Raw genomic sequence first — 20,217 nt, forward strand, 5'->3', positions numbered from 1 at the left:
CACCTTTGAGGATAGAGGTAGAGAGCATAGGGATCAAGGTTACAAAGAAAGCAGCAATGAAATAGGATGGACTCCACCAGGTCAGAAGTACTATGATGGAGCCAGTTTTCAAGGAAGAGATAGAGAGATGGATGACCAACGTTATTATGATGATAGCATGCTTGGAAGAGGTAGTGGGATGAGTGGTCAGGGTTATGACGATAGCAATGTAAGGGGAATGCGTCAAGGGAGCATGGGCCAACCTACTAATGGTAACACAGGAGGGAGAGGTCGAGGAGGAAGAGGTCGTGGACGTGGTGGTGACGCTGCCCTTGGAAGAGGATCAGCAAAGAGGGGAATGTTGCATGGAGGTGGTGGATATGGACCTGCAGCCAAGAAACCAAAATGGCAACAAGGGGAAACAGGCAGTCATGAACAGACATTTGGTGCAGAGCAAGGATGGGGTGGCGGAGGTAGTGGAAGTAGAGACTCTGATAACAGTGCGCGGGAAAGAGGTCGAGGTTCGAGAGGGAGAGGATTCGATGGGAACTCGTGGGGAAGAGGTCGTGGAACAGGGGGTCAAGGATCAGTTAGTAGTACACAAGGAAGAGGAAGAGGAACAATGGGTCGTGGACGTGGTGGTGATATTGCCCGTGGAAGAGGGTCGGCAAAGAGGGGAATGCTACAAGGAGGTAGTGGATATGAACCTGCAGCCAATAAACCAAAATGGCAAAAAGAGCAACAGGGGAAAACGGGGAGTAGTGAACAGAGATGGGGTGCAGAGCAAGGATGGGGCCGAGAAAGGATATGGGGCCGGGGAAGAGGCAAGGACCAAGGTGTACGTGGAAGAGGTTCAAGAGGGCGACAAGGGGGACCTCCACAGAGAAACAACCCTGGTCGTTCAAATCAAGAAGTTAATGACGGCGCTGTAGAATATGGTTTTGATGGGAAACCTGTTGGACCCGAAAGACTTGCTAGTACACTTGGAGATTTCAAATACTGCAAGGTCTGTGATATACATATCAACTCTATGAAGTCTGCTAAGGCTCACTATTCTGGCAAAATTCACCTGAAAAGGCTCAATAGTATTCTGCAGAAAGAAGGTAGGCTTTTGACATAAGGTATTGAAATTGTACTTTTTCATTATATTTTCTGTGACATTGTTTTATTTCTGTATCATTATTGAATATATTTAATTAGTGAAGAAGAAAAAGAAATTGAAATTAAAATTAACATGTGATCATGATGTACAAATGTATATACAGGTGCAAATATGTTTCAAACTAAAAATTTGTCTTGCTTTGGGCATCAATTTTTAATTGTTCAGCAACTTTTAAAGGGTAGGGATAAAGAAAATACATTATGTTCTGATGTCTCGGAGAGACGGAGACCCCAAGGATTTCTTTGTTTTCAAATTCTAAGCTATAAAATCAAATTAATTTACTTGTGAGAAGTTTGGGAGCTACATTCAGCAAAAAAGAGAGAATTTGATTAATTTATGTTTATTTTGATCATAGATTAAAGATAAATTCATTGTAAATATTTATTTGAAAATCTTGAACTATGAAAAGTCACACTATATGAAATTCGCTTTGTCAATGAAGGATTGCTATGTCCTTTTTTTCTTTCTTCAGAATTGATGAAAACTCTTGACGTAACTACAGACAATTGTGAGGTATGCAATGTCGTATATACTTCCCCTTTGCAAGTCAAATCACATCTTGACGGAAACAGGCATAAGAAAAATGTTGAAGAAGGTTAGTGTTTACCGGTATTTGAAGATACCTTTGTGTTTTGTAAAGTGTCGGCAGATATGCTGTTAGGCAGGAGGGCATCTGGACGATCTGGTCGTCAAAAAGACACCCATTTCTTGTGGAAGACGCCCTACAATTTTCTTTAAATGTATTTTATTTTATGTTCAGCCTTTTTAATTTCCCTTTAAAAATGTCAAATGCCTTATCAGGCTATAAGATTTCTTATTAAAAGTGATGATCTTATCACTTTACAACAAGGGTTCTGTTTCTCCGTAATATGTTCCTCATATGAAGAGCTTCACTATGAAAATAGTCTGAGAAAGCTTTTGAATGTTTGATATTTGAATTCCCCTTAAAAAAAAATATGTATTTTTAGCTAAAGCTAAAGCTGAGGGATGTCCAATTCCATCAGAATCTACTGATCAGAAGAAAGGAGAGGTTGACAAGGAGACTGTTGCTGATGCCAGTAGAGAGAAGGCATCATCTGGACCATCGGATGAACGTTTGAGTAAGGAAGAATTTCTCCTCGTTGAAATTTAGATTTATTTAAATTTATCTGTGCACTCCACTGCATGGAGTATTCTGGTGTTAAAACTTGAATAGGATGTCTGTTCATAAAAGTTTTGGAGTCACTTCTCATGTGTGTGGCAGTGATGTATTTGTAAGTGTATTACAAGTATTAAAGGGGCAAGAAAAGTTGATCATTAAAGCTCCTTAAAGTGTTGAGAGCCCAAAAGATTTGATTGAAAAACCTACTGCGGAAGTGTTGGGAGTCCCAAATTCGCCAAAATTTTGATGGCAATGTGAAAGAGGATGTCATTTAAGACACATTTCTGCTAGGATTTTCAAAACAAATGTGTTTGAAGTCGAATATTGATGAAAGAATACAAAATTTTGGTTTTCTGCGTACAACAGATAACCCAAATTATGTATTCTTTTATCAATATTTGTCTTCAAACACATTTTTGAGGGGAAATCTTTGCAGAAGTGTGTCTTAAAAGACATCCTCTTTCAATTGCCATCAATTTTTTGGCGAATTTGGGACTCCCAACACTTCCACAGTAGCTATTCTAAAGTGAATCAAGTTGGACACATCTTTTGTTTCCGGAAAATCATTTTGCAGTTATAAAGGGACTGGATAGTTTACAGATTATATGTGTGAAATGTTCTATTAAGATGCTGTTGTATTCTAGTCACATTTGTCTATTTTCTGATACAATTACATTTAACAAATATAAAATTGCCTTCCAGCAAAGTCCTAGAGTTTCTCAAACATTTACTTTTTATTCTTATGAATTACCTTGCAGTGCTGGAACGTAATGAAAAGTTTGTTGAACCCAAGATGAAGGCCAGTGGTGAGATGCCTCGTCTGAGTCGCCCAGCTGATTCCCAATCTCATGACCAATCTCGTGTCACAGCAAAAACATTCCCAGAAGGGGCTCAGCCCACGCCGAATGTCAGAGAAGGTATTACCCGTTTGTGGAAATGAGACTAATGCCTCATTCCCAACTAATTCGCCTGTTCCCAACTTCCATTAAAAAATCTATGGAAAAAAACAGAAAGCACTTCAAATATCTGTATCTAATGATGCAGAGGAAAGTGATTATGCTTAAGGGCCCTTTGTTATGTGCCAAAAGTTTTTCTCAACCCCACTCGCTGTTCATTTTTACATCTGAAAAAAATGCTCCAGTTTACCATGTTTTATGTGAACAAGCCTTGGAGAATTCAAATGTAATAAGGAACCCATTACACAAAGCCTTGTTTGAAAGACAAATGACAAAAAATCAGTGACAAATCTGCTGATAACCAATTAAAACTAACTTAGAAGCAAGGATTTCACTAGCTTATAACAAAAACTGTCATTTGACACTAATGACACGTTTTGTGAAATGGGGCCCTGCTTTTTGTCCACATGTTGCCCACCCATCCCCTTGTTCCTCCAATAGACAGATGTCAATTTGAACAGGCCATTTTTTCTTATGGAAAATAATTGTGCATCATAATTGCTACGATTTCAGCTAAACATGGTTCCCTTGGAACGCAATTGGAAACGTGATGTTTTTTTTACTTTTAAGGGGCAATTCCCAAGGTTATTGGTCAGTGGAGGTCTACTTGTTCAGAAAAAAACAACATTATTGGTGAGAAGTAAATGCTGGTACAATTAAAGGACCTGCATGATTCTGTTTAGGTCATTTGGTGATGTAAAACATCATAGAAGCCCAATGTGCACTTTGTTATCTATGATAATTTGTGGTGATAATCTTATCAGTCAAAGGACTTGCAAATGTCAAGTATATTTCTGTTTATGGTAGCCTGTCTACCTTGTCATAGTATTTTAAACAGACTCTGAGTTTAGTCTTGTAGAAATCAGCTGCAAAGAATGATTCGATAAATGGAATTGATTATGTGTTACTCTCATCTATTGCAAACTCTAGAACAAAAAAATGTCCAGTCACAAAAGGGGGAAAGGTATGCTACAGCTGCTGCAAGAGAGCCAGAGGAAAGGACGGCTACTTTTGCTGGAAGAGAGCCAGGAGAAAGACGCAAAAACCGCTTCTATTGTGACCTTTGTGGCGTTAGCACGACATCTCCTGATCTCCTTGCAGATCATTTCCTTGGTAAGTTATCATTTGCCAAATGTGGGGACCAATTGTTTTTGTAATCATCTTTAATAGCAAAACCACTTTTCATTCAAAGTTGTCAGTGTTTCATTGCTTTCTTTGCGAGACCTGTGCTGCTATGATAATCATTTTGTTGAAAGAATTCAGAAATTGTTTAAAGAATTTTGATAAAACCCAGAGATTATCCCTGAATTCTACGTATTGAATACCAGTAAACACAACTGTGTGATATATATCTGAAATAAATAAGTAATAATCAGTTGTGAGAGTATGAAGCTGTTGGTGCTACAGGAGTTTCAAGAATTTTTTGATGTCATAAGATCAAAGTTATTACTCTAGCTTATTACCAATTCAATTTTGATTTTTTTTGGGGGGGGGGGAATTTTTTTTGTGTGGATTTTTTTGGATTTTTTTTTGGATTTTTTTTTCTTCAAATTGTACAGAAGATGTTTCTGAGAGGGTGGTCAATTTTCTTCATTTTTTTAAAATATGCAATTTAAGTCTTAAATATTGAATCTTTATTTAACATCTTTTATAAGGCTCTGCTTCTGTAACATTTGCATTCATGGATTACTCATTTCTCTTATGACTACAGGCAGAAAGCACAAGCACACAATGTTACTTATTAAGAAGAAAAAGAGTGCGCCCACTTCTGCTCATGGAAGTGTGTTTTCATGCAAGCTATGCCGCATTTCAACTCACGACGCTTATAATCTCAACCTGCATATGACTGGTGAGTTGTGTATCTAATTCTAAAGGCTAATGTGGAGGAAATAGTGAACAAATATATAGAAGTTCATCTGTTGTATAAACTAGCAAAACTATTGCTGTGCCAAAGCCTGTGTGGACCACTGGACGGGACCTGTGTAGTGACTCGATAAGAAGAAGAACTATTCATTTTGGAAAACTTTATGTATCTTCAGATACAATCATGATTATATAACTGTTTTTGCTTTGTGTGGGCTTGATTTGGATGGGGGCCTGTGTTTAATCCCAAATTTGAATATTAGTATCATTTGGAGATAACTGGTGAGTTGGCTCAGTCAGTAGAGCGTCCGCCTCACAACCAGGAGGTCGTGGGTTCGAACCCCGGCCGCATCATACCAAAAGACGTTAAAAGACGGGAGTTGCTGCTACCTTGTTTGGCTTTCAACATTAAGGGATAGAGCAACGTCGATCTGGCGCTGCTTAGTGGCTGCCGGGCTCCCGATCAATTGGTCAAAAAGAATTTCCATTTTTCGGTTTAACTTGATAAAATTTGGAGTGGACTTTAAAAAAGATTATTAACTGACTGACTAGAGACAAGTGAAGAGATGCTTGTTACAACAGAATCAAGGAATATCAGTGAATATAAGATGGACTGAAGCTTTTTGTCTTGCACTAATCAGAGTAAACTGCAAGAATGAACAGACAGCTGGAATTCCACATTATCTTCTTTACCCCTTACTGTACTGGGCTATTTTGAGCACCTCGTGACTGGGGGGATCTCGGCCGTCGAAAGTCCGATGAACGCGAAAATTTGCATGTTTGTAGATATTTACGTAACGAACAAGATGGTATAATTAGTTTTTTCCTAATATGCACATTTTTGTCATTATAGCCTAATTAATTATGCAAAATGCTAATTTTATGCATTTTACAGAAAACTCTTCATATTTGTCTGTAGACTTGTGAAGAATGTTGAAAATGTATTGAATAAATGTTTCCTTCATCTCAAATTCATGAGGTTACATTATTTTTATGATATTTGAAAATGCATAGGTTAATTTGCATAAATTATGAATACGCATTCATGAATATCAAATCTTGAAATATACAGGGAACTAGAATCATTACAAAAATTGTCAGACTCCACTTTTTGAACGTGTAAATTGAAACCCATTATTCATATGAAACTTCTTTTCTAACACAAAATAGTTATTTTGATGTAATTAATAATGATAATGTATGCAAATTTGATGCGATTTTCTAATTTTTATTTTCTTTTGTATTTTATTGTTTTTTATTTCTTATTATATCTATTGTTTTATTTCTAATGTATTCTTTTGTTCTGGAATACATCAAGTTACTTTGAGAAACATATAAAAGCAATTTGATATCAATTCACAGTATTCACATTTCTGCTTGTACATGAAGGCCCCCCCCCCCCCAGTACAGTAAGGGTTAAAACAGCTTTAATACTGACAAGTTTGATAAAGTTATCCCCCACAGGAGGTCTCCATTCTTTGTACTTGGTGTTGTGAATTCTGTGTTGTAATATGTTCTTTCTCATTGCTCACGTAATCAGGGAAAAGGCACTTGAAAAATCTGGAACTGTCCATGGCTGCTGATAAACCTAAACCATTGATGGAGTCAAAGTCATGTCCCGCTAGTCAACAAGAACCAAAGGCGTCGGACCAAGTCAACGAGCCACCATTACATCCACCAGATGAAGAGGTAATTACCATATAAAACTCCTTTAACTTATTGAATACTGAGCCTGAGATGGTTTAGTCTAGTGTCTTTGGAAACATGCGCTATCGCCGAACCCCCCCCCCCCAAAAAAAAAAAATGCCGGGATTTGCGCCTCTTGGATGCATTTTGAGCCAAACAGGACTAACATACTCTCGGTGTTACTAGGTAAATTTCATGCCAAATGTATATATGTACAAAGCTGTAATAGTGATCCTGTTGTAGTAGTCCATAGAGTAAATCCAGGTGTTTTTTTTAGGCTGGTCCACCGTATGCATTGCAAAGTCATCTTGAAATGCACAGCATCATAGCATATCATATCACAAACATTCAGTACATTTCAAAGTGACACAAGAACAGCAGAAGCATTGAAAAAAGTATCAATAAATTATAACAATATTACTGGCGGTCCTGTTCCTAAAATTTGAAAATGCACATCTCTTACCAGTTACGTGTGTCCGTAAGACAACATGTTTCCCAAAACTGGGCTGTATTTCAAGAACTTTTCTGTTTTAGATCAGGATTTTTGTGATTTGCAAGCTTAAATGTGTCTCATTGCATGTACCAGTCTCTATAAGTCCATAGCTCCGCATGTATTGCTACGTCTTTTTTTTAAATTACAGAGGTGGAATTCAGCTGCTGGCTTTTTGATCAGCACACAAGCAATACTCTTGACTTAGAACATGTGGCTAAAAATCCCGGCTAACACTTCTGAAATAAAAATTGATATTGCCATGGCATCTCTTTATTTATTTTCAGGATTTAAAAAAAAAAATGAACAGTAACAAAATGTTCTACCATGGTTTAAATAAGAAATTAAAATAATTCAGGAATAAAGAGTAGCAAAGTAGGATTTTGTCGTAAGCAGCTGCAAACCTCCCCTTATTCTATTTCAAGTTAATCCATTAAATACTACTCCCTTGAACTGGACATGTGGCTAAACCAAAGGAAAGCCCTTTGGTCACTTTATACAGGTTTTTCTTTCATGTGTTTAATACACAAGTATTTTGTAACTGTCTTTATTTACAGCTCTTTGAATTAGAAGAACAGCATCCACCACAAGAGAATGCCGAGTCTCAAGAAAACCAGGATGATATCGATTCAGCTATAGTTAAAAGCCTACAAGAAACTACAAAAGACATGCCAGAGCTCAAATTATAAATAGTGGGTGGAGAAACCAGATATCTTGGACCTCAATTATGCTGTACTGATACAGTGCTTTGGAAGTCTTTGCTGCTTTTTATATCACTTGAACATTTTTTCTGGGCAGGTAAAAGGATGCTCAAGTTCATTAAATTGTTTTTATAAACTGCACTGTCCTGTACATGCATGGGTTCTCTTTATGTGTGATATATCACCTCAAAAACTGAATACAGTTGGAGCTTGTTGCACCACTGAAAATACAAGTAGTAAAACTGCAGTATTGTGGATCTGGAATACCCATGTGTCATTTGTCACCATAGTGGCATTTGGTCAGTTCAACATGAGGGATGTTCACATTTGGAGAGGCTTTGGTTATCGCGAAGCAGGATCCAAGGTGTTAAATGGGTACCTGGTAGTGGTAGGATGCGACCATCAATGTTGGTCAAATAAATTTTGAGCGCTAAGTAACGCCTGGCTGGAATGCTCCCCAGGGAGTGGAGATTGTGCACACAGTGAGTGCGGGCAAGTATTCAATCCAATGACCGGGGTAATAGTATATATGTAAAGCGCTTTATCGTAGATGTATTAAAGGCAGGCTTTACTACTTCAGCTAGAAGGGATTTAAATTAGACCACCCAGCGAGCCAGCGAGGTTACTGTGACAGGTGGCTATCTCATCAACTAGGCTCTCATTTAACATAAGAAAAAGAGGATCATGGGGGACCAACAGGCACCGATTGAGCAAGTAGCTACAAGTAGGACAGTGTGCCTTTAAGCGCTATATAAACACAGAATATTATTATTTTATTATTTATATTATTTTCCATTTTGCATGTTCAAATTAATGAGAATTTTGGCTTTATCTTAAATACATTTGAAGCAGGCATTATGCTATTGCACCGTAGCATTGATTATTGATTGATAAATTAATTTATGGGCACATAATCTTGAAGGTGTGCCAAATGGTATACATGTAGTAATCTTAGTTCTCTGTCGATCTTGCAATTTAAGTCACATATTTGCAAAATCTATGTTGAAAAAGTAATAGTCAAATTAATTTCACAGCTTCATAATGTACATAGAACCTTTGTGTAGTGGAGGGATGCATTGCTATGTTCTGATACTTCTCAGTGACCCATGTCATGACCTATGACATATTTTTATATCAACATCCTTGTACATTTGTAGATATATTTTGTGTAATTTTGAAAATGTGGTTCATTTAGTCATGGACCAATACAGTGATGTTTTCTATGAAAATAATTCAACCAAGATGGACAGGACACGAAAACCAGTTTACAATTTTCAGATGTTCATCCAATGTCTGTTGGCATTACGAGGCACTTTCTTAAATACTTTTTGCCAAATGCTGCCCAAACTGATTTGCAAGTTGTTCCGAAAAGTAAAAGTTGAGAAAACCTGAAAATGATATCCATATCTCTTATACGTAAAATTGTGTTCAATTCTTGCGATTTTTATTTTGCCCTTGTCATTTCTGCTCTAGACTTCCTTTGCAGAGAGTGATGTTCCTTAGTACTACATATCACTATGATTTTAAAATTGAATCTAAGAATTGTGTCTTGTTTTTTACAGATTTTTAGTACAGATTTCTTTTAGTGGTCATATAAGGATGACCCAATAATGGACCCAATTTTGCTTTGTAAGATTTTATTAAACACATGTACATGTTGAAAGGTTTATGAATTGCAGCTTAACTTTAATTCCCTTTCAGATATCACTTCAAAGAAAGAGTAATTACAATGTCAGTATGTTACAACTTAACTCTCTTGTACAGTCAAACCTGCTTTAGTGACCACCTGTCTACAAAGACCACCTGTCTACAAAGGCCACATTTGTTGTTTCCCTTGAAAATGGTTTCTCATTGAAACATGTACTAAAGGAACCTGTTTACAAAGACCACCTGTCTACAAAGGCCACTATTTGTGTTTCCCTTGGGCAGTTGCTATAAACAGGTTTGACTGTATATATACATATATGTCCATCACTTGATACTTCAGGATCAATAAAAATAAAAATCTTTTATGGCCATGCCTCTTTTCTGATTTTTCATTTTCATTTTCTGATTTTTCATTTTCATTTTCATTTCTTTTGATAATGATTCATTAACATATGCCAGGAAATGCCATAGAGCTTGCAGTTTTGTGTGTGAATCTGTTGTGTATTTTAATATTTTTACATTACATTATGACTGTATGAACAAACATAAAAGCAAAAAGAGGCAAAATACTTCATGCATATTTCATTTAAACCTTGTTGGTCTTGGGTTTTTCAAAGTCATCTGTTTAGAGCCAGAGGTGCATTTAGCCCCTTTTAGCTCTCTTAAATCAGATGATATGTTCTAAAGATATGTTGCTTGTAGCACATTGTTATATCTCTATAATGTTCTGGCACCAATATCTCGCAAAGAAAGACATGTAAAAACAGCTTTATATATTACAATTGTATTCACAAACAATTCAAATACAGAATACATTTGGTTTCAGTAGTCCTATAATACAACATTTCAAGTTCACAGTACAATACATGTATACTTGGGAGATATTTCTCATTGTACTTGCAAAAGTATATTTACAATTTAAAAATCAGTACTTATCTAAATACCCAATGGCACTAGTGAAAACAAATGTCATACATTTAAAAAAAAATTCCCTAAAAGCATATGACAAAGGTGGTTTGCATATACATGTACTACATGCATTACATCTATTTTCTGCTGGAAGGCCCTACTTAAAAACTTCAATAAACAAAGGTTTGTAAGTAGGACTTAATCCTATAAAAACACAATTAAATTAACAACTACGGACCTACCGGGTACTTTTTGTGTGCATTCAAATGAGGAAAAGATGAAGGGGGTAGGGCCAATATTTATAAAGGTTTCAAGATGGAGAGTGGTCCTAAATTTACCAAACTATCCATGAAATTCCCTGGAATATGTCTCCTTTGCATGGAAGAGGAGAGAGACGATTTTATTCACATTAAAAATACAATGTATTGATGTAAAACGGTAAAATTTAACAGAAGTAGTACTGATTGAAAAGTGGCACTATCCAGGACCAGCCTGCAGTGCTGAGAAGAGACAAACATTGCAATGATTTGAGGGTTGAGGGGGGGGGGGGGGGGGTCAAAAAAGGACTCGTTACTTTCAAATGAGAATATAAAAAGTACTTGCATTATATTAAGCTATTCTTTTCCCCATTAGGAATAATGCCTTAATGAGACAGACAGAAAAGTCATCTTGTATCCTTCCACACATCAACTAAAGAACAGTGATTAAAACAATAAATCATTTTACATGATGACAGCACCCTAACATCTACCAACATCTACCAAATTCTCATTAACACCAATCGATAACGTCAACTAGTGTTCATTATTTCCTTTCTCATCTGATTGCCATCGAGAAGATTCTCCCTATTATGGGTCGGGGTATAATAACATCCTCTTTGTACTTAATGTCTTCTACTATGCCCTTGATCTCCTGCATGTCAGAACAAGTTTCACATCAAAAATCAAATTTTAAATTTCCTCTTAAAAAAACAAAAGAGTCCTCTGCACTCTTTGGCCTGTATTCTCCTAAACTGATAGCTCACGCTTGGCCTAAGCTTTTATCAAGAATCGGGTTTAACAAAGGAAGTTGGTATGAGGTCTTAAAGCCCCACTGTACTACTTGTAGCTACTTGCTCCCTCTATATAGAAGACTTCCCCAATCGGTGCCTGATGGTCCCCCATTTCTTATGTTATTTGAGAGCTGAGTTGATGAGATAGCCACCGTCAGTGACTAGTACAGTACTAGCCAAACTAATACAGATGAGCTTTAAGTGTTTTCCTTTGTTAAACATGATCTTAGACCCACAATCTGATTTAAATGAATAAGATTCAAATATCTGTAATGGTCTTCCTACTTTAATACACAAAACAAAACGTCTAGAAAGGAACCTTATTTCAACACTAACAAGGTGATAGAATGATTTTGTACAGCAAATGAATACTAATGAATATGTGTAAAACATAATAACATAATGATACAAAAAATAATGCTAAAAATGATATAAAAGGATATACAAGTAATACTACAAACACAATATGGCAGTGTAAAGTTTTAAAAATGATGATAAAAGGTGGACAATCAGCTGAACGGTTTGGCAAATAAAAATGATGTCTGTTTTGCTCTAGAAAATGGGATAATAATTACTTGAATACAGAAGGCTTTCCAAGATAAATTGACTTTTATCCCACTTTGAAAGCTGAAAGAAATAACCAAACCTAGCAAAAACCGCTAGCCAGGCTTTAAATTAAAAAGATATGCTGTACCTTATTAAACACAATACTATGATTTTTCTGAGCACATACAGTGTACATCACAATGCAGACTGCAGCAGAAAATAAATTACCGATCTCCATTAGATGTAAATGAAAAAAAAAGATTGTTTCAAATCTGGGACAAGTTGTACATTCATCCATAAGCAGATGAACTGGATTGTATAAATCACATTCTATACAAAATAAACGATGAGCAGCACAAAACATTTCAGAAATGACATTCGCAGTAATTACAAACTGAGGGCAAGGAGGGTCATACAATTTGGAGACAAACTACTAACAACGCAGCTTCCCAAACTCCTCATCAAACATTAGATTGTAAACATATGATTCTGAGGACAGAGAATTTGTCCTTTATATGCACACTTCCAGCGTTTTTCAAACCTTTCGGGTTTCAAGGCGCAAAGAAGTATGAAAGTATTAAACTTTAAAAGGCAAAATATCTCTGTACATGATGGTCTGTAACTTGCCATCATATATCTTTGACTACTGCATATTAATCAGATAAGGATCTATGGCTTTGACTAACACTTTATTTTAGGTTACATTAACATACCGTACCCAAGTTTCAGACAAAATGAATGATTATGGTAAATAACATCTGTTATCCTTTTCAAATTTTTGCATATGAGGTTAGCAGTACCTTTTAATGATGCATAAGCTATTTCAAAAGAGTATGTCAAATTGTCAATTGCAATGTATTTGAAGTATACTACTTTTGGATCTAGTACATGATTATGATATTAATAGAAAAAAGTACATTTCAAATGATTCTTACTTTGGCATTACTCTACAGTTGATCAAATATGTACACAGTAAAATTACTCTCGAAAATTTACAAAGTTAAAAAACATGAAGAAGACACAACTGGCTGATATCACTAAGCTATACATAGAACTACAATGGTTGTCAATCACAAATGAAAAGAGCTACAAAAAGATAAGACATTTTCTGAAATGATGCGAGGATTTGTGTCCCTGCTTTTCAAGTCCTATGCCTACTTCTGTTAGGTAGTACCATTAACGACATATGCTGCCTTTTATTCCTTTTCTCTTAGAAAAGATGTTGCATTAAAATTACTCTCAACTTTTTAAAAGAGAACGAGAATTCACTATAAGATACAATATAATTTAATAAAGAAGGGTGTGGTGTCTCAGTTTCATGCTTTCACAAGCATCTTGCTCATGCTCAAAATTGTAATATTCAGCATTAATGTATAACGGTTATGAAATCTATTTCATTGTCATGAAATCATGATCATTTGCATTCGTACAATACACATATGAATTTGGACCGAATGTTATGACTTGCATCAAACTAAACAATTCAGCAAAATACCCTGTTTTTAAAAGCATTTTAACAACTTGAATTTTATGACATTAATTCAATTAACTCTTAATTTAGTTATTTATATATGTAAATGAGTTATTTAATTGACAAATCAAATATTTCAATGGATGCTCCCTCTCTGAAGGAGATGTTCTTGCAGCAGATCACCATGCACATGTACATGTATGGTGAGGCACTGTTGAGGTCAGGACAGAGGGTCGCCTGATGAACCAACCAACCGATCATTCATTAATCCATCGCTTGAAGAGGTACATTTTGTGAGTGACTCCAGGTCCAGTGTTCAGTTCCCTTCAAATCATCACAGCCTACAGATTACCTTTCTTAAAGATGCGATCCAGGTATTTGACCACCCGTTTCAGTCCACAATCCCCTAGACCTTCCCTCAGTCTGTCCTTCACGTCGTCATCGCATCGGCATCCATTCTCCTCCCTCCACCAGCGAAGGAGCACCGCCATGGCTTTATCCTGAGCGGATCCACTGCATGACTCCAGGGAGCTGAGCTCCTTCTCCAGGGAGGGGCTCCTGGAGACAGGGAGCATCCTGGCAAACCTCTTCCAGTTGATGGCTACTGAGATGGCCTTGGATGATGCTTCAAATGCTGCCTTCAGATCTTCATCTATCAAAGGATACAAATTGTTTTTCATTTTATGAATTCATAAAGCCCCACTGCACTTCATATAGCTACTTGCGCCCTTTATACAGCCAACAATGCCTTAGCGGTACCCGTTGATCCCCCACAATGCCCTTCTTCTTATGTCAATTGAGAGCTGATTTGATGAGATAACCACCTGCCAGTGACCTTTCAGGGAGGTCTAATCCCCCATGCGAAACAAGTGCAAAGGGGCTTTCAATAAAGGTATTAGTTTTACAGTGTATCAACTAAATTAGTCAACTTTAAATATATATCATCTGTTTGGAGCTAGAAGGGCATTAATTCATTTCATTTTACACAGAGTTAATGCCTTATTAGCTCCACATAGATGATACATAGGCCTATTTCTCAGGCTTTGAATCATAATCATCTCAGGAATGTTTTCTTATCCTTTTATAAAAGTACCAATACATTTGCATTTGTCAAACAACAGTGCTCAACAAATGAACATGGCAAAATTTATGTTAACAATACACTTTTCTCCATCAAGCTAAATTTGTTTGGTTAGAGGTGTTGTGGTCTAGTGGATAAGTCGTTGGACTGTAGATCACAGGGTTCGCGGTTCGATTCCCGCCACGGCACTAGTGTCCTGTGGCAAGATATTAATCTACATTTGCCACTCTCCACCCAGGTGTTAAATGGGTACCTGTATGAAGCAATTCCTTGAATGCTGTGAGCACCAAAATTGGCTGCCTAGCAGAGCCGGGGTAATAGTTGGAGCACCTTGAGCACCATGCATGGTATCCAATATTATTATTATTATTATTAAAAGTGCTTGATGTTAAGAATTGTAATGACGTGTCTTACCCTGGACCTGATGGATGTTCATCCCAGCCCACTCCACTGGATGCTGCTTGGGAGGACCTCCTGATGATGAGCCTTGGGGCTGGTAAACTAGAAGAAAGAAAATTAGTAATTATATTTAAGCCCCACTGTGCTACTTATACTTATATCATTGGTCCCCCATGATCCTCTTTTTCTAATGTTAATTGAGAGCTGATTTGATGAGATAACCACCTGTCAGTGACCTTGCAGGGAGGTCTAATCATCCTTGGCCAAACTAGTGTAGAGGGGCTTTAAAGACTGCTAATAATAATGATGATGATGGTGACAAAATATAATACAGGTGATGGATGAAAACTAATAATGAAGTAAAGAGAGAAAGGGAAAGGGGAAAAAAGAAATAAAGTGAGCATGTCATAAAAGGAAATGGGGTACAAAAAATGAAAAATCAACAAAACAATATGAGTGTGCTTTCAACTTTCAACAATGTAATAATGGCAGTACAGACATGTAGATTCATGTTATGATAATACGTTTATCTTGAGGTAGATAAAAAAAAGTTTTGGGGTGGGACAAGAGGGCTAATCTACCAAGTATACCAAGTATACCAAGTAAGGAATAAATTGACTATATGATGAAAATAATCAAGGAAAAAACAAATTTTGGGGAAATGTAATTAAAGGGAAGAAATGGCAAGTCTGATTTTATAGCAAATATTTATCACTATAAAAAATTAAAAATAATACATTCAAGAGTGAATAAAAGGACAACCATGGATTGTTTACAATTAGTAGTCATATAAAACAAAATATAATACATATACCATAAATTGAAATTGAATTGAGATTTTACAATATGCATTCATTAGCATATAGACAGGAACATGTACTAATTGAGGTCATCGTATGGTCCACTACAAGTAGTACAAGGGAGATAAGTTGAATAAATGTTCAAAACAATCGCACCTGGACCATCAATATAAACCCTAACATTTCCTGTAGTAGTCTCTGGGCACCGAGCCAAAGAGCTTTACAGGATGTACCGTGTTTATATTTGGAACACATCCAAGAGAGCTCCCCGTGAAATGTCAAATTGCGTGACATCATTGCTCTAATACCACTATGATGGATGTGTTTATCACTATCATGTCTTTATTTTAGACAGACCAGCGGATAGTTTGACAGCAAGAAGGGTGTATGTCACTATCATGTCACCTGCTGAAAGCCAAAAGGGCACAATTCATGTACCGGTATATACTTTATATTACATGAAGTTTTACATGCACTTCTGGCTCTCAGCAGAAAAGTGTTGGTTGTTCAATGACTGTCAAAATAGTTTTAGAGTAAGAAGGCTGTAAAGGAATGTGTTTATCATTACCATGTCTTATATTTTACAGACTGTCAGATATAATAGTTTTAGAGTAAGAAGGCTGTAAAGGAATGTGTTTATCATTATCATGTCTTATATTGTACAGACTGTCAGATAGTTTGAGAGTAAGAAGGCTGTAAAGGAATGTGTTTTCATTATCATGTCTTGAAATTTATAGACTGTCAGAGCAATAGTGTACTTGCACACATCAGTTGATTTTTTTTTTTTTTTTTTTGCATTTACAAACTGGATTAGTACAGTAGTTTGTTAACAATCATTGCTGGTATTATTGGTGAAAGCACATTTCTCTGTGCATCATTATATCATTATTTTTAAAACCATCTATTAATTATGAATCATTTTCAAGACAAACATGCATAATTGATGAAACAAGGCTTACTATGAAAGGTGCAGTCTCGAGGTTGCTCTACAACCCAGTTAGCCTGTCCTTGAATGTCATAGGAGTTCCGCATTCTGGGCTGTTGTCTCATCAAAGGAGCTGCTCATAGAAAAGATGAGAAAATTTATCAATTCCGAACGTGTAGCTATCATGATATGAGGCATAATCTTTCATAACTTGACAAATGCACCTCTTTCCAAAGACAATTTGTACTACATGTATATTCTTACTTAATTAATTGTTTTAAGTGCCACGAATCATAACAATGGGATAAGACATGAACTGGTAAATTTGGTCAAAAGATTGCAGGTGGGATACACAAATTGCTGATATGCCTGACAAACAAAGGCCACTTGTTGGGCTTTCCGGGCCTTACCATAATTGACTATGTACATGAATGTTTAAACTTTGAATTGATTTGCAAAGTGGTCAACTAATCTAAAGCACTATACATTACACAGTGAAATTGTGGACAAATGAAATAATTGCAACTTTTTAATTAGTAATATTCACAGTTTGTCATGGATCTAATGTATGCACACAACTATGGCAATAGCATTCACCAATATGGATATCTATCAACTTTCTTCATTGGGTTGCGGCAGTTGCTTACTCAATTCATATTCCAAATAGGTGCATAATGAATTAAACAATAAAATCATCAAAAAATTGAAAAGACAAAGGTTTTGAATACAAATTCATGAGTATCACCCTACCATGTGAATGTTGTCTTGGGATGGCATCGGCTGTTCTCATCCTCTTGGTATCTGGTTCAGCCGACATAGGAGAGATCATACCATCATCCTCACCACCATCATCTTCATCTCTTTCTTTCCTCTTCCTAGGGGATATCGACACACCTGCCTCATCCAATGGCCTGGGGGTTTCATCCTCACACTTCCTTTTCAAGCCTGATAATGTCCTCTGATTGGAATTTTCATTCACATTTTCTGAAGAGGCATCCTTTCTAAAACATTCTACTGAAGTGTTGTTCAGTACTGAATCTGACCGCGGCGAGTATGGAGTATTTATGTTTTTAGCTTTGCTGTCCTCCAAAGAAAGTCTTGATGGAATCGCTCTAACCTGAACACCGACATGACTTCCATCATTGTCAAGCTGCTGGGAACTTCCATTTTCATTTGGACTAAATGAAGTCCTCCTCTGGTTTGATCTGATAATGTAATTTGGAGGCATGCTTACACCTAGTACTTTTCCAGTGGCATCTCCTGACAGGCTAGGATCCAGTGAGGGACAGATATTGTTATTTAAAGCCGATTCTTCATCTCTTTGGATACTGACAAACCTGTGCTTCTCTGACTCCTGAGAATGATAGCCTTCATCGTCATTGTCATTTTTGGCCTTCCCCAGCCTGTCAAGGTCGGCAATGATAGAGCAGGGCAAAGTCTTTGAGGGAGAGCCATCGGATTCATCCTCACCCAGAGGTATCATGACCCTGGAGAAATCCACTTCATCTTCACCGTAGGGTTGGCAAAGTTGGCGAGGAATGGCAAAGTTACCATTGATTTCATTCCGCTGTAACACCACATCACATCCTGAATCATCCATCTCGGAAATCCTGGAGCAATGGTCTTGAAGGTTAAGGGTGTCCTCTTGCCAAATTCTGTCCGAAATGGCTTTGAAATGGCTCCTAAATAAGATAGACATAAAAGCTGTAAATAACACACACAATGACCCTCAGTAACCCACTAACCAAATGTAGCAAATTGCAATCACAGCACAGAGTGAACCAAAGTGACGACACACTTTCCACGTTTTCTAAATTTATCAAAACTCAGATTCTCCTGAACTATCGACCCTTGTTATGATTGGCAGGAAGCTGCCAATAAGGTGCATCTGGACTTGCCCAGACTGTTTTGAACATGTCAAGCATTGTTATGTCATGGAAACATCAACTTTACATAAGCAAAAGAAACAACAACAAAAAACTCAAGGATAAAAATAAAATAGTGTATTATATAATAATAAAGGTACGAGTATGATTGTATGCTCATCATTTTAACACAACTTGGAAATCATATGACTAGGGCGACTTTCTCTTCAATTAAACCCCATCTTTTTTTTTGACTTCTAAATATATTCCTCGCTGCTAGAAATGTACCGGTAACTAATATTTATAGGACATATACATGTACATATGTATGACAAGGGAAAGTGAGAAAGTGGGGAGAGAGAAAGAGAGGGAGAGAGAAAGAGAGAGAGAGAGAAGAAAAAAAGAGTGGAGAGATTAGAGAAGAGAGAGAAAGAGAAAGAGAAGAAGGGAAGAGAGAGGGAGGAAGAGGGGGAGAAAGGGAGAAAGAGAGAGAGAGAGAGAGAGAGAGAGGGAGAGAGCGGGAGAGAGAGGGAGAGAGAGAGAGCGGGGGAGAGAGAGAGAGAGCACGACTTGCTTCCTGTGTCTATTCCCAGGTCAGTTTCACCTTTCTCTCTTCAAAACAAGCTATTACGTCATGGCCAAATTTACTAGGAAAACAAGGTCCATGTGTGTCCTCTGGAGCTATGCCAATTAACCAGTTTACATTGTTTAAGACCCTTGTTTTAGTTTTGCCTTTATGCACTGACAAAAGAGGGATGATTTCACAACAAAGTTTCACAAAAAATAAGTGTAATTTATCTCTTTTATGAAATAGATTTTAGTTGCTTTACTTGACATACAAAAAACCCAACATAAAAGAGTAACCACATTCCATCTGCTTCTGTTTTTTGTTCATTTCTACTTTTTTCTTTTAGTAATTTATTTTCCGATTTAAAATGCACTGAAAGAGAAACAAAAAATACCCCCCTACCCCCCCCCCCCCAAAAAAAATAAAAATAGAGATTTTGACTCTACCTATGCTGTAGCACATACAGGTGTAATGATGTTTTGCAATTTGAAGTAGAATGATATGAGGAAAGCAAGCACACTTTTAGATCTTTACTGACGCAACATGTAGCTGAATTAAAAATCTACATTTTCACTACAGTGGCTACTTTCCCTTAAAAATTGGCTATTATGGTGAGGTTTTTCTGATATATGCAGAAAATCAAGCTCCTTCCAATATTCTAAAGTGAAATAATATTAGTGCAACTCAGCTTAATTTTATTTGCCACTTCTCTATAGTTCGACTGGATATTGCAATGCTCAAATATTACACATAACACAGCAAAATTTGGCCAATGTATTCCCCTAGTGTGTCCAGACTACAAATAAAACTTAAAAGGTAAGTCCACCCTGACATTAAAGTTGGTTTTAATAAAAGCAAGAGGAACAGAGCAGTGAATGTTTGAGAAAAGTTAAAGTTGTGATCAATCAGAATCAAATCAGCACCTCTGCTTTGTCTGCTCGACAAAGTTTTTCTTCAAAGCTGAACTGACCTGCTTC

At 36.8% G+C, this 20,217-nt stretch overlaps 2 protein-coding genes across 3 annotated transcripts in view; one reads left to right on the forward strand and one right to left on the reverse strand.

Annotated features, from left to right (window-relative positions):
• Window positions 1-8,565, forward strand: LOC575879. Its single transcript, XM_031000288.1, has 8 exons — window positions 1-1,082; window positions 1,614-1,736; window positions 2,110-2,241; window positions 3,041-3,199; window positions 4,169-4,351; window positions 4,950-5,087; window positions 6,642-6,790; window positions 7,835-8,565. The coding sequence occupies exons 1-8, from the start codon at window positions 128-130 to the stop codon at window positions 7,964-7,966; spliced, it is 1,971 nt and encodes a 656-aa protein (XP_030856148.1). The 5' UTR covers window positions 1-127; the 3' UTR covers window positions 7,967-8,565.
• Window positions 8,566-10,393: 1,828 nt separating this feature from the next.
• Window positions 10,394-20,217, reverse strand: part of LOC115917956 — a 19,714-nt gene continuing 9,890 nt past the window's right edge. For both annotated transcript variants that reach the window (XM_031000290.1, XM_031000289.1), the window contains exons 2-5: window positions 17,558-18,489; window positions 16,842-16,940; window positions 15,098-15,184; window positions 10,394-14,254 (exon numbers count right to left, since the gene is read on the reverse strand). In XM_031000290.1, the coding sequence (XP_030856150.1) occupies window positions 13,944-14,254; window positions 15,098-15,184; window positions 16,842-16,940; window positions 17,558-18,407 (1,347 nt within the window). In that variant the 5' untranslated portion in view covers window positions 18,408-18,489 and the 3' untranslated portion in view covers window positions 10,394-13,943. The remainder of the gene's footprint in view (window positions 14,255-15,097; window positions 15,185-16,841; window positions 16,941-17,557; window positions 18,490-20,217) is intronic.

Source organism: Strongylocentrotus purpuratus, unplaced genomic scaffold, assembly GCF_000002235.5.
Source record: "Strongylocentrotus purpuratus isolate Spur 01 unplaced genomic scaffold, Spur_5.0 spur5_scaffold_6, whole genome shotgun sequence".
Classification (NCBI taxonomy): Eukaryota; Metazoa; Echinodermata; class Echinoidea; order Camarodonta; family Strongylocentrotidae; genus Strongylocentrotus; species Strongylocentrotus purpuratus.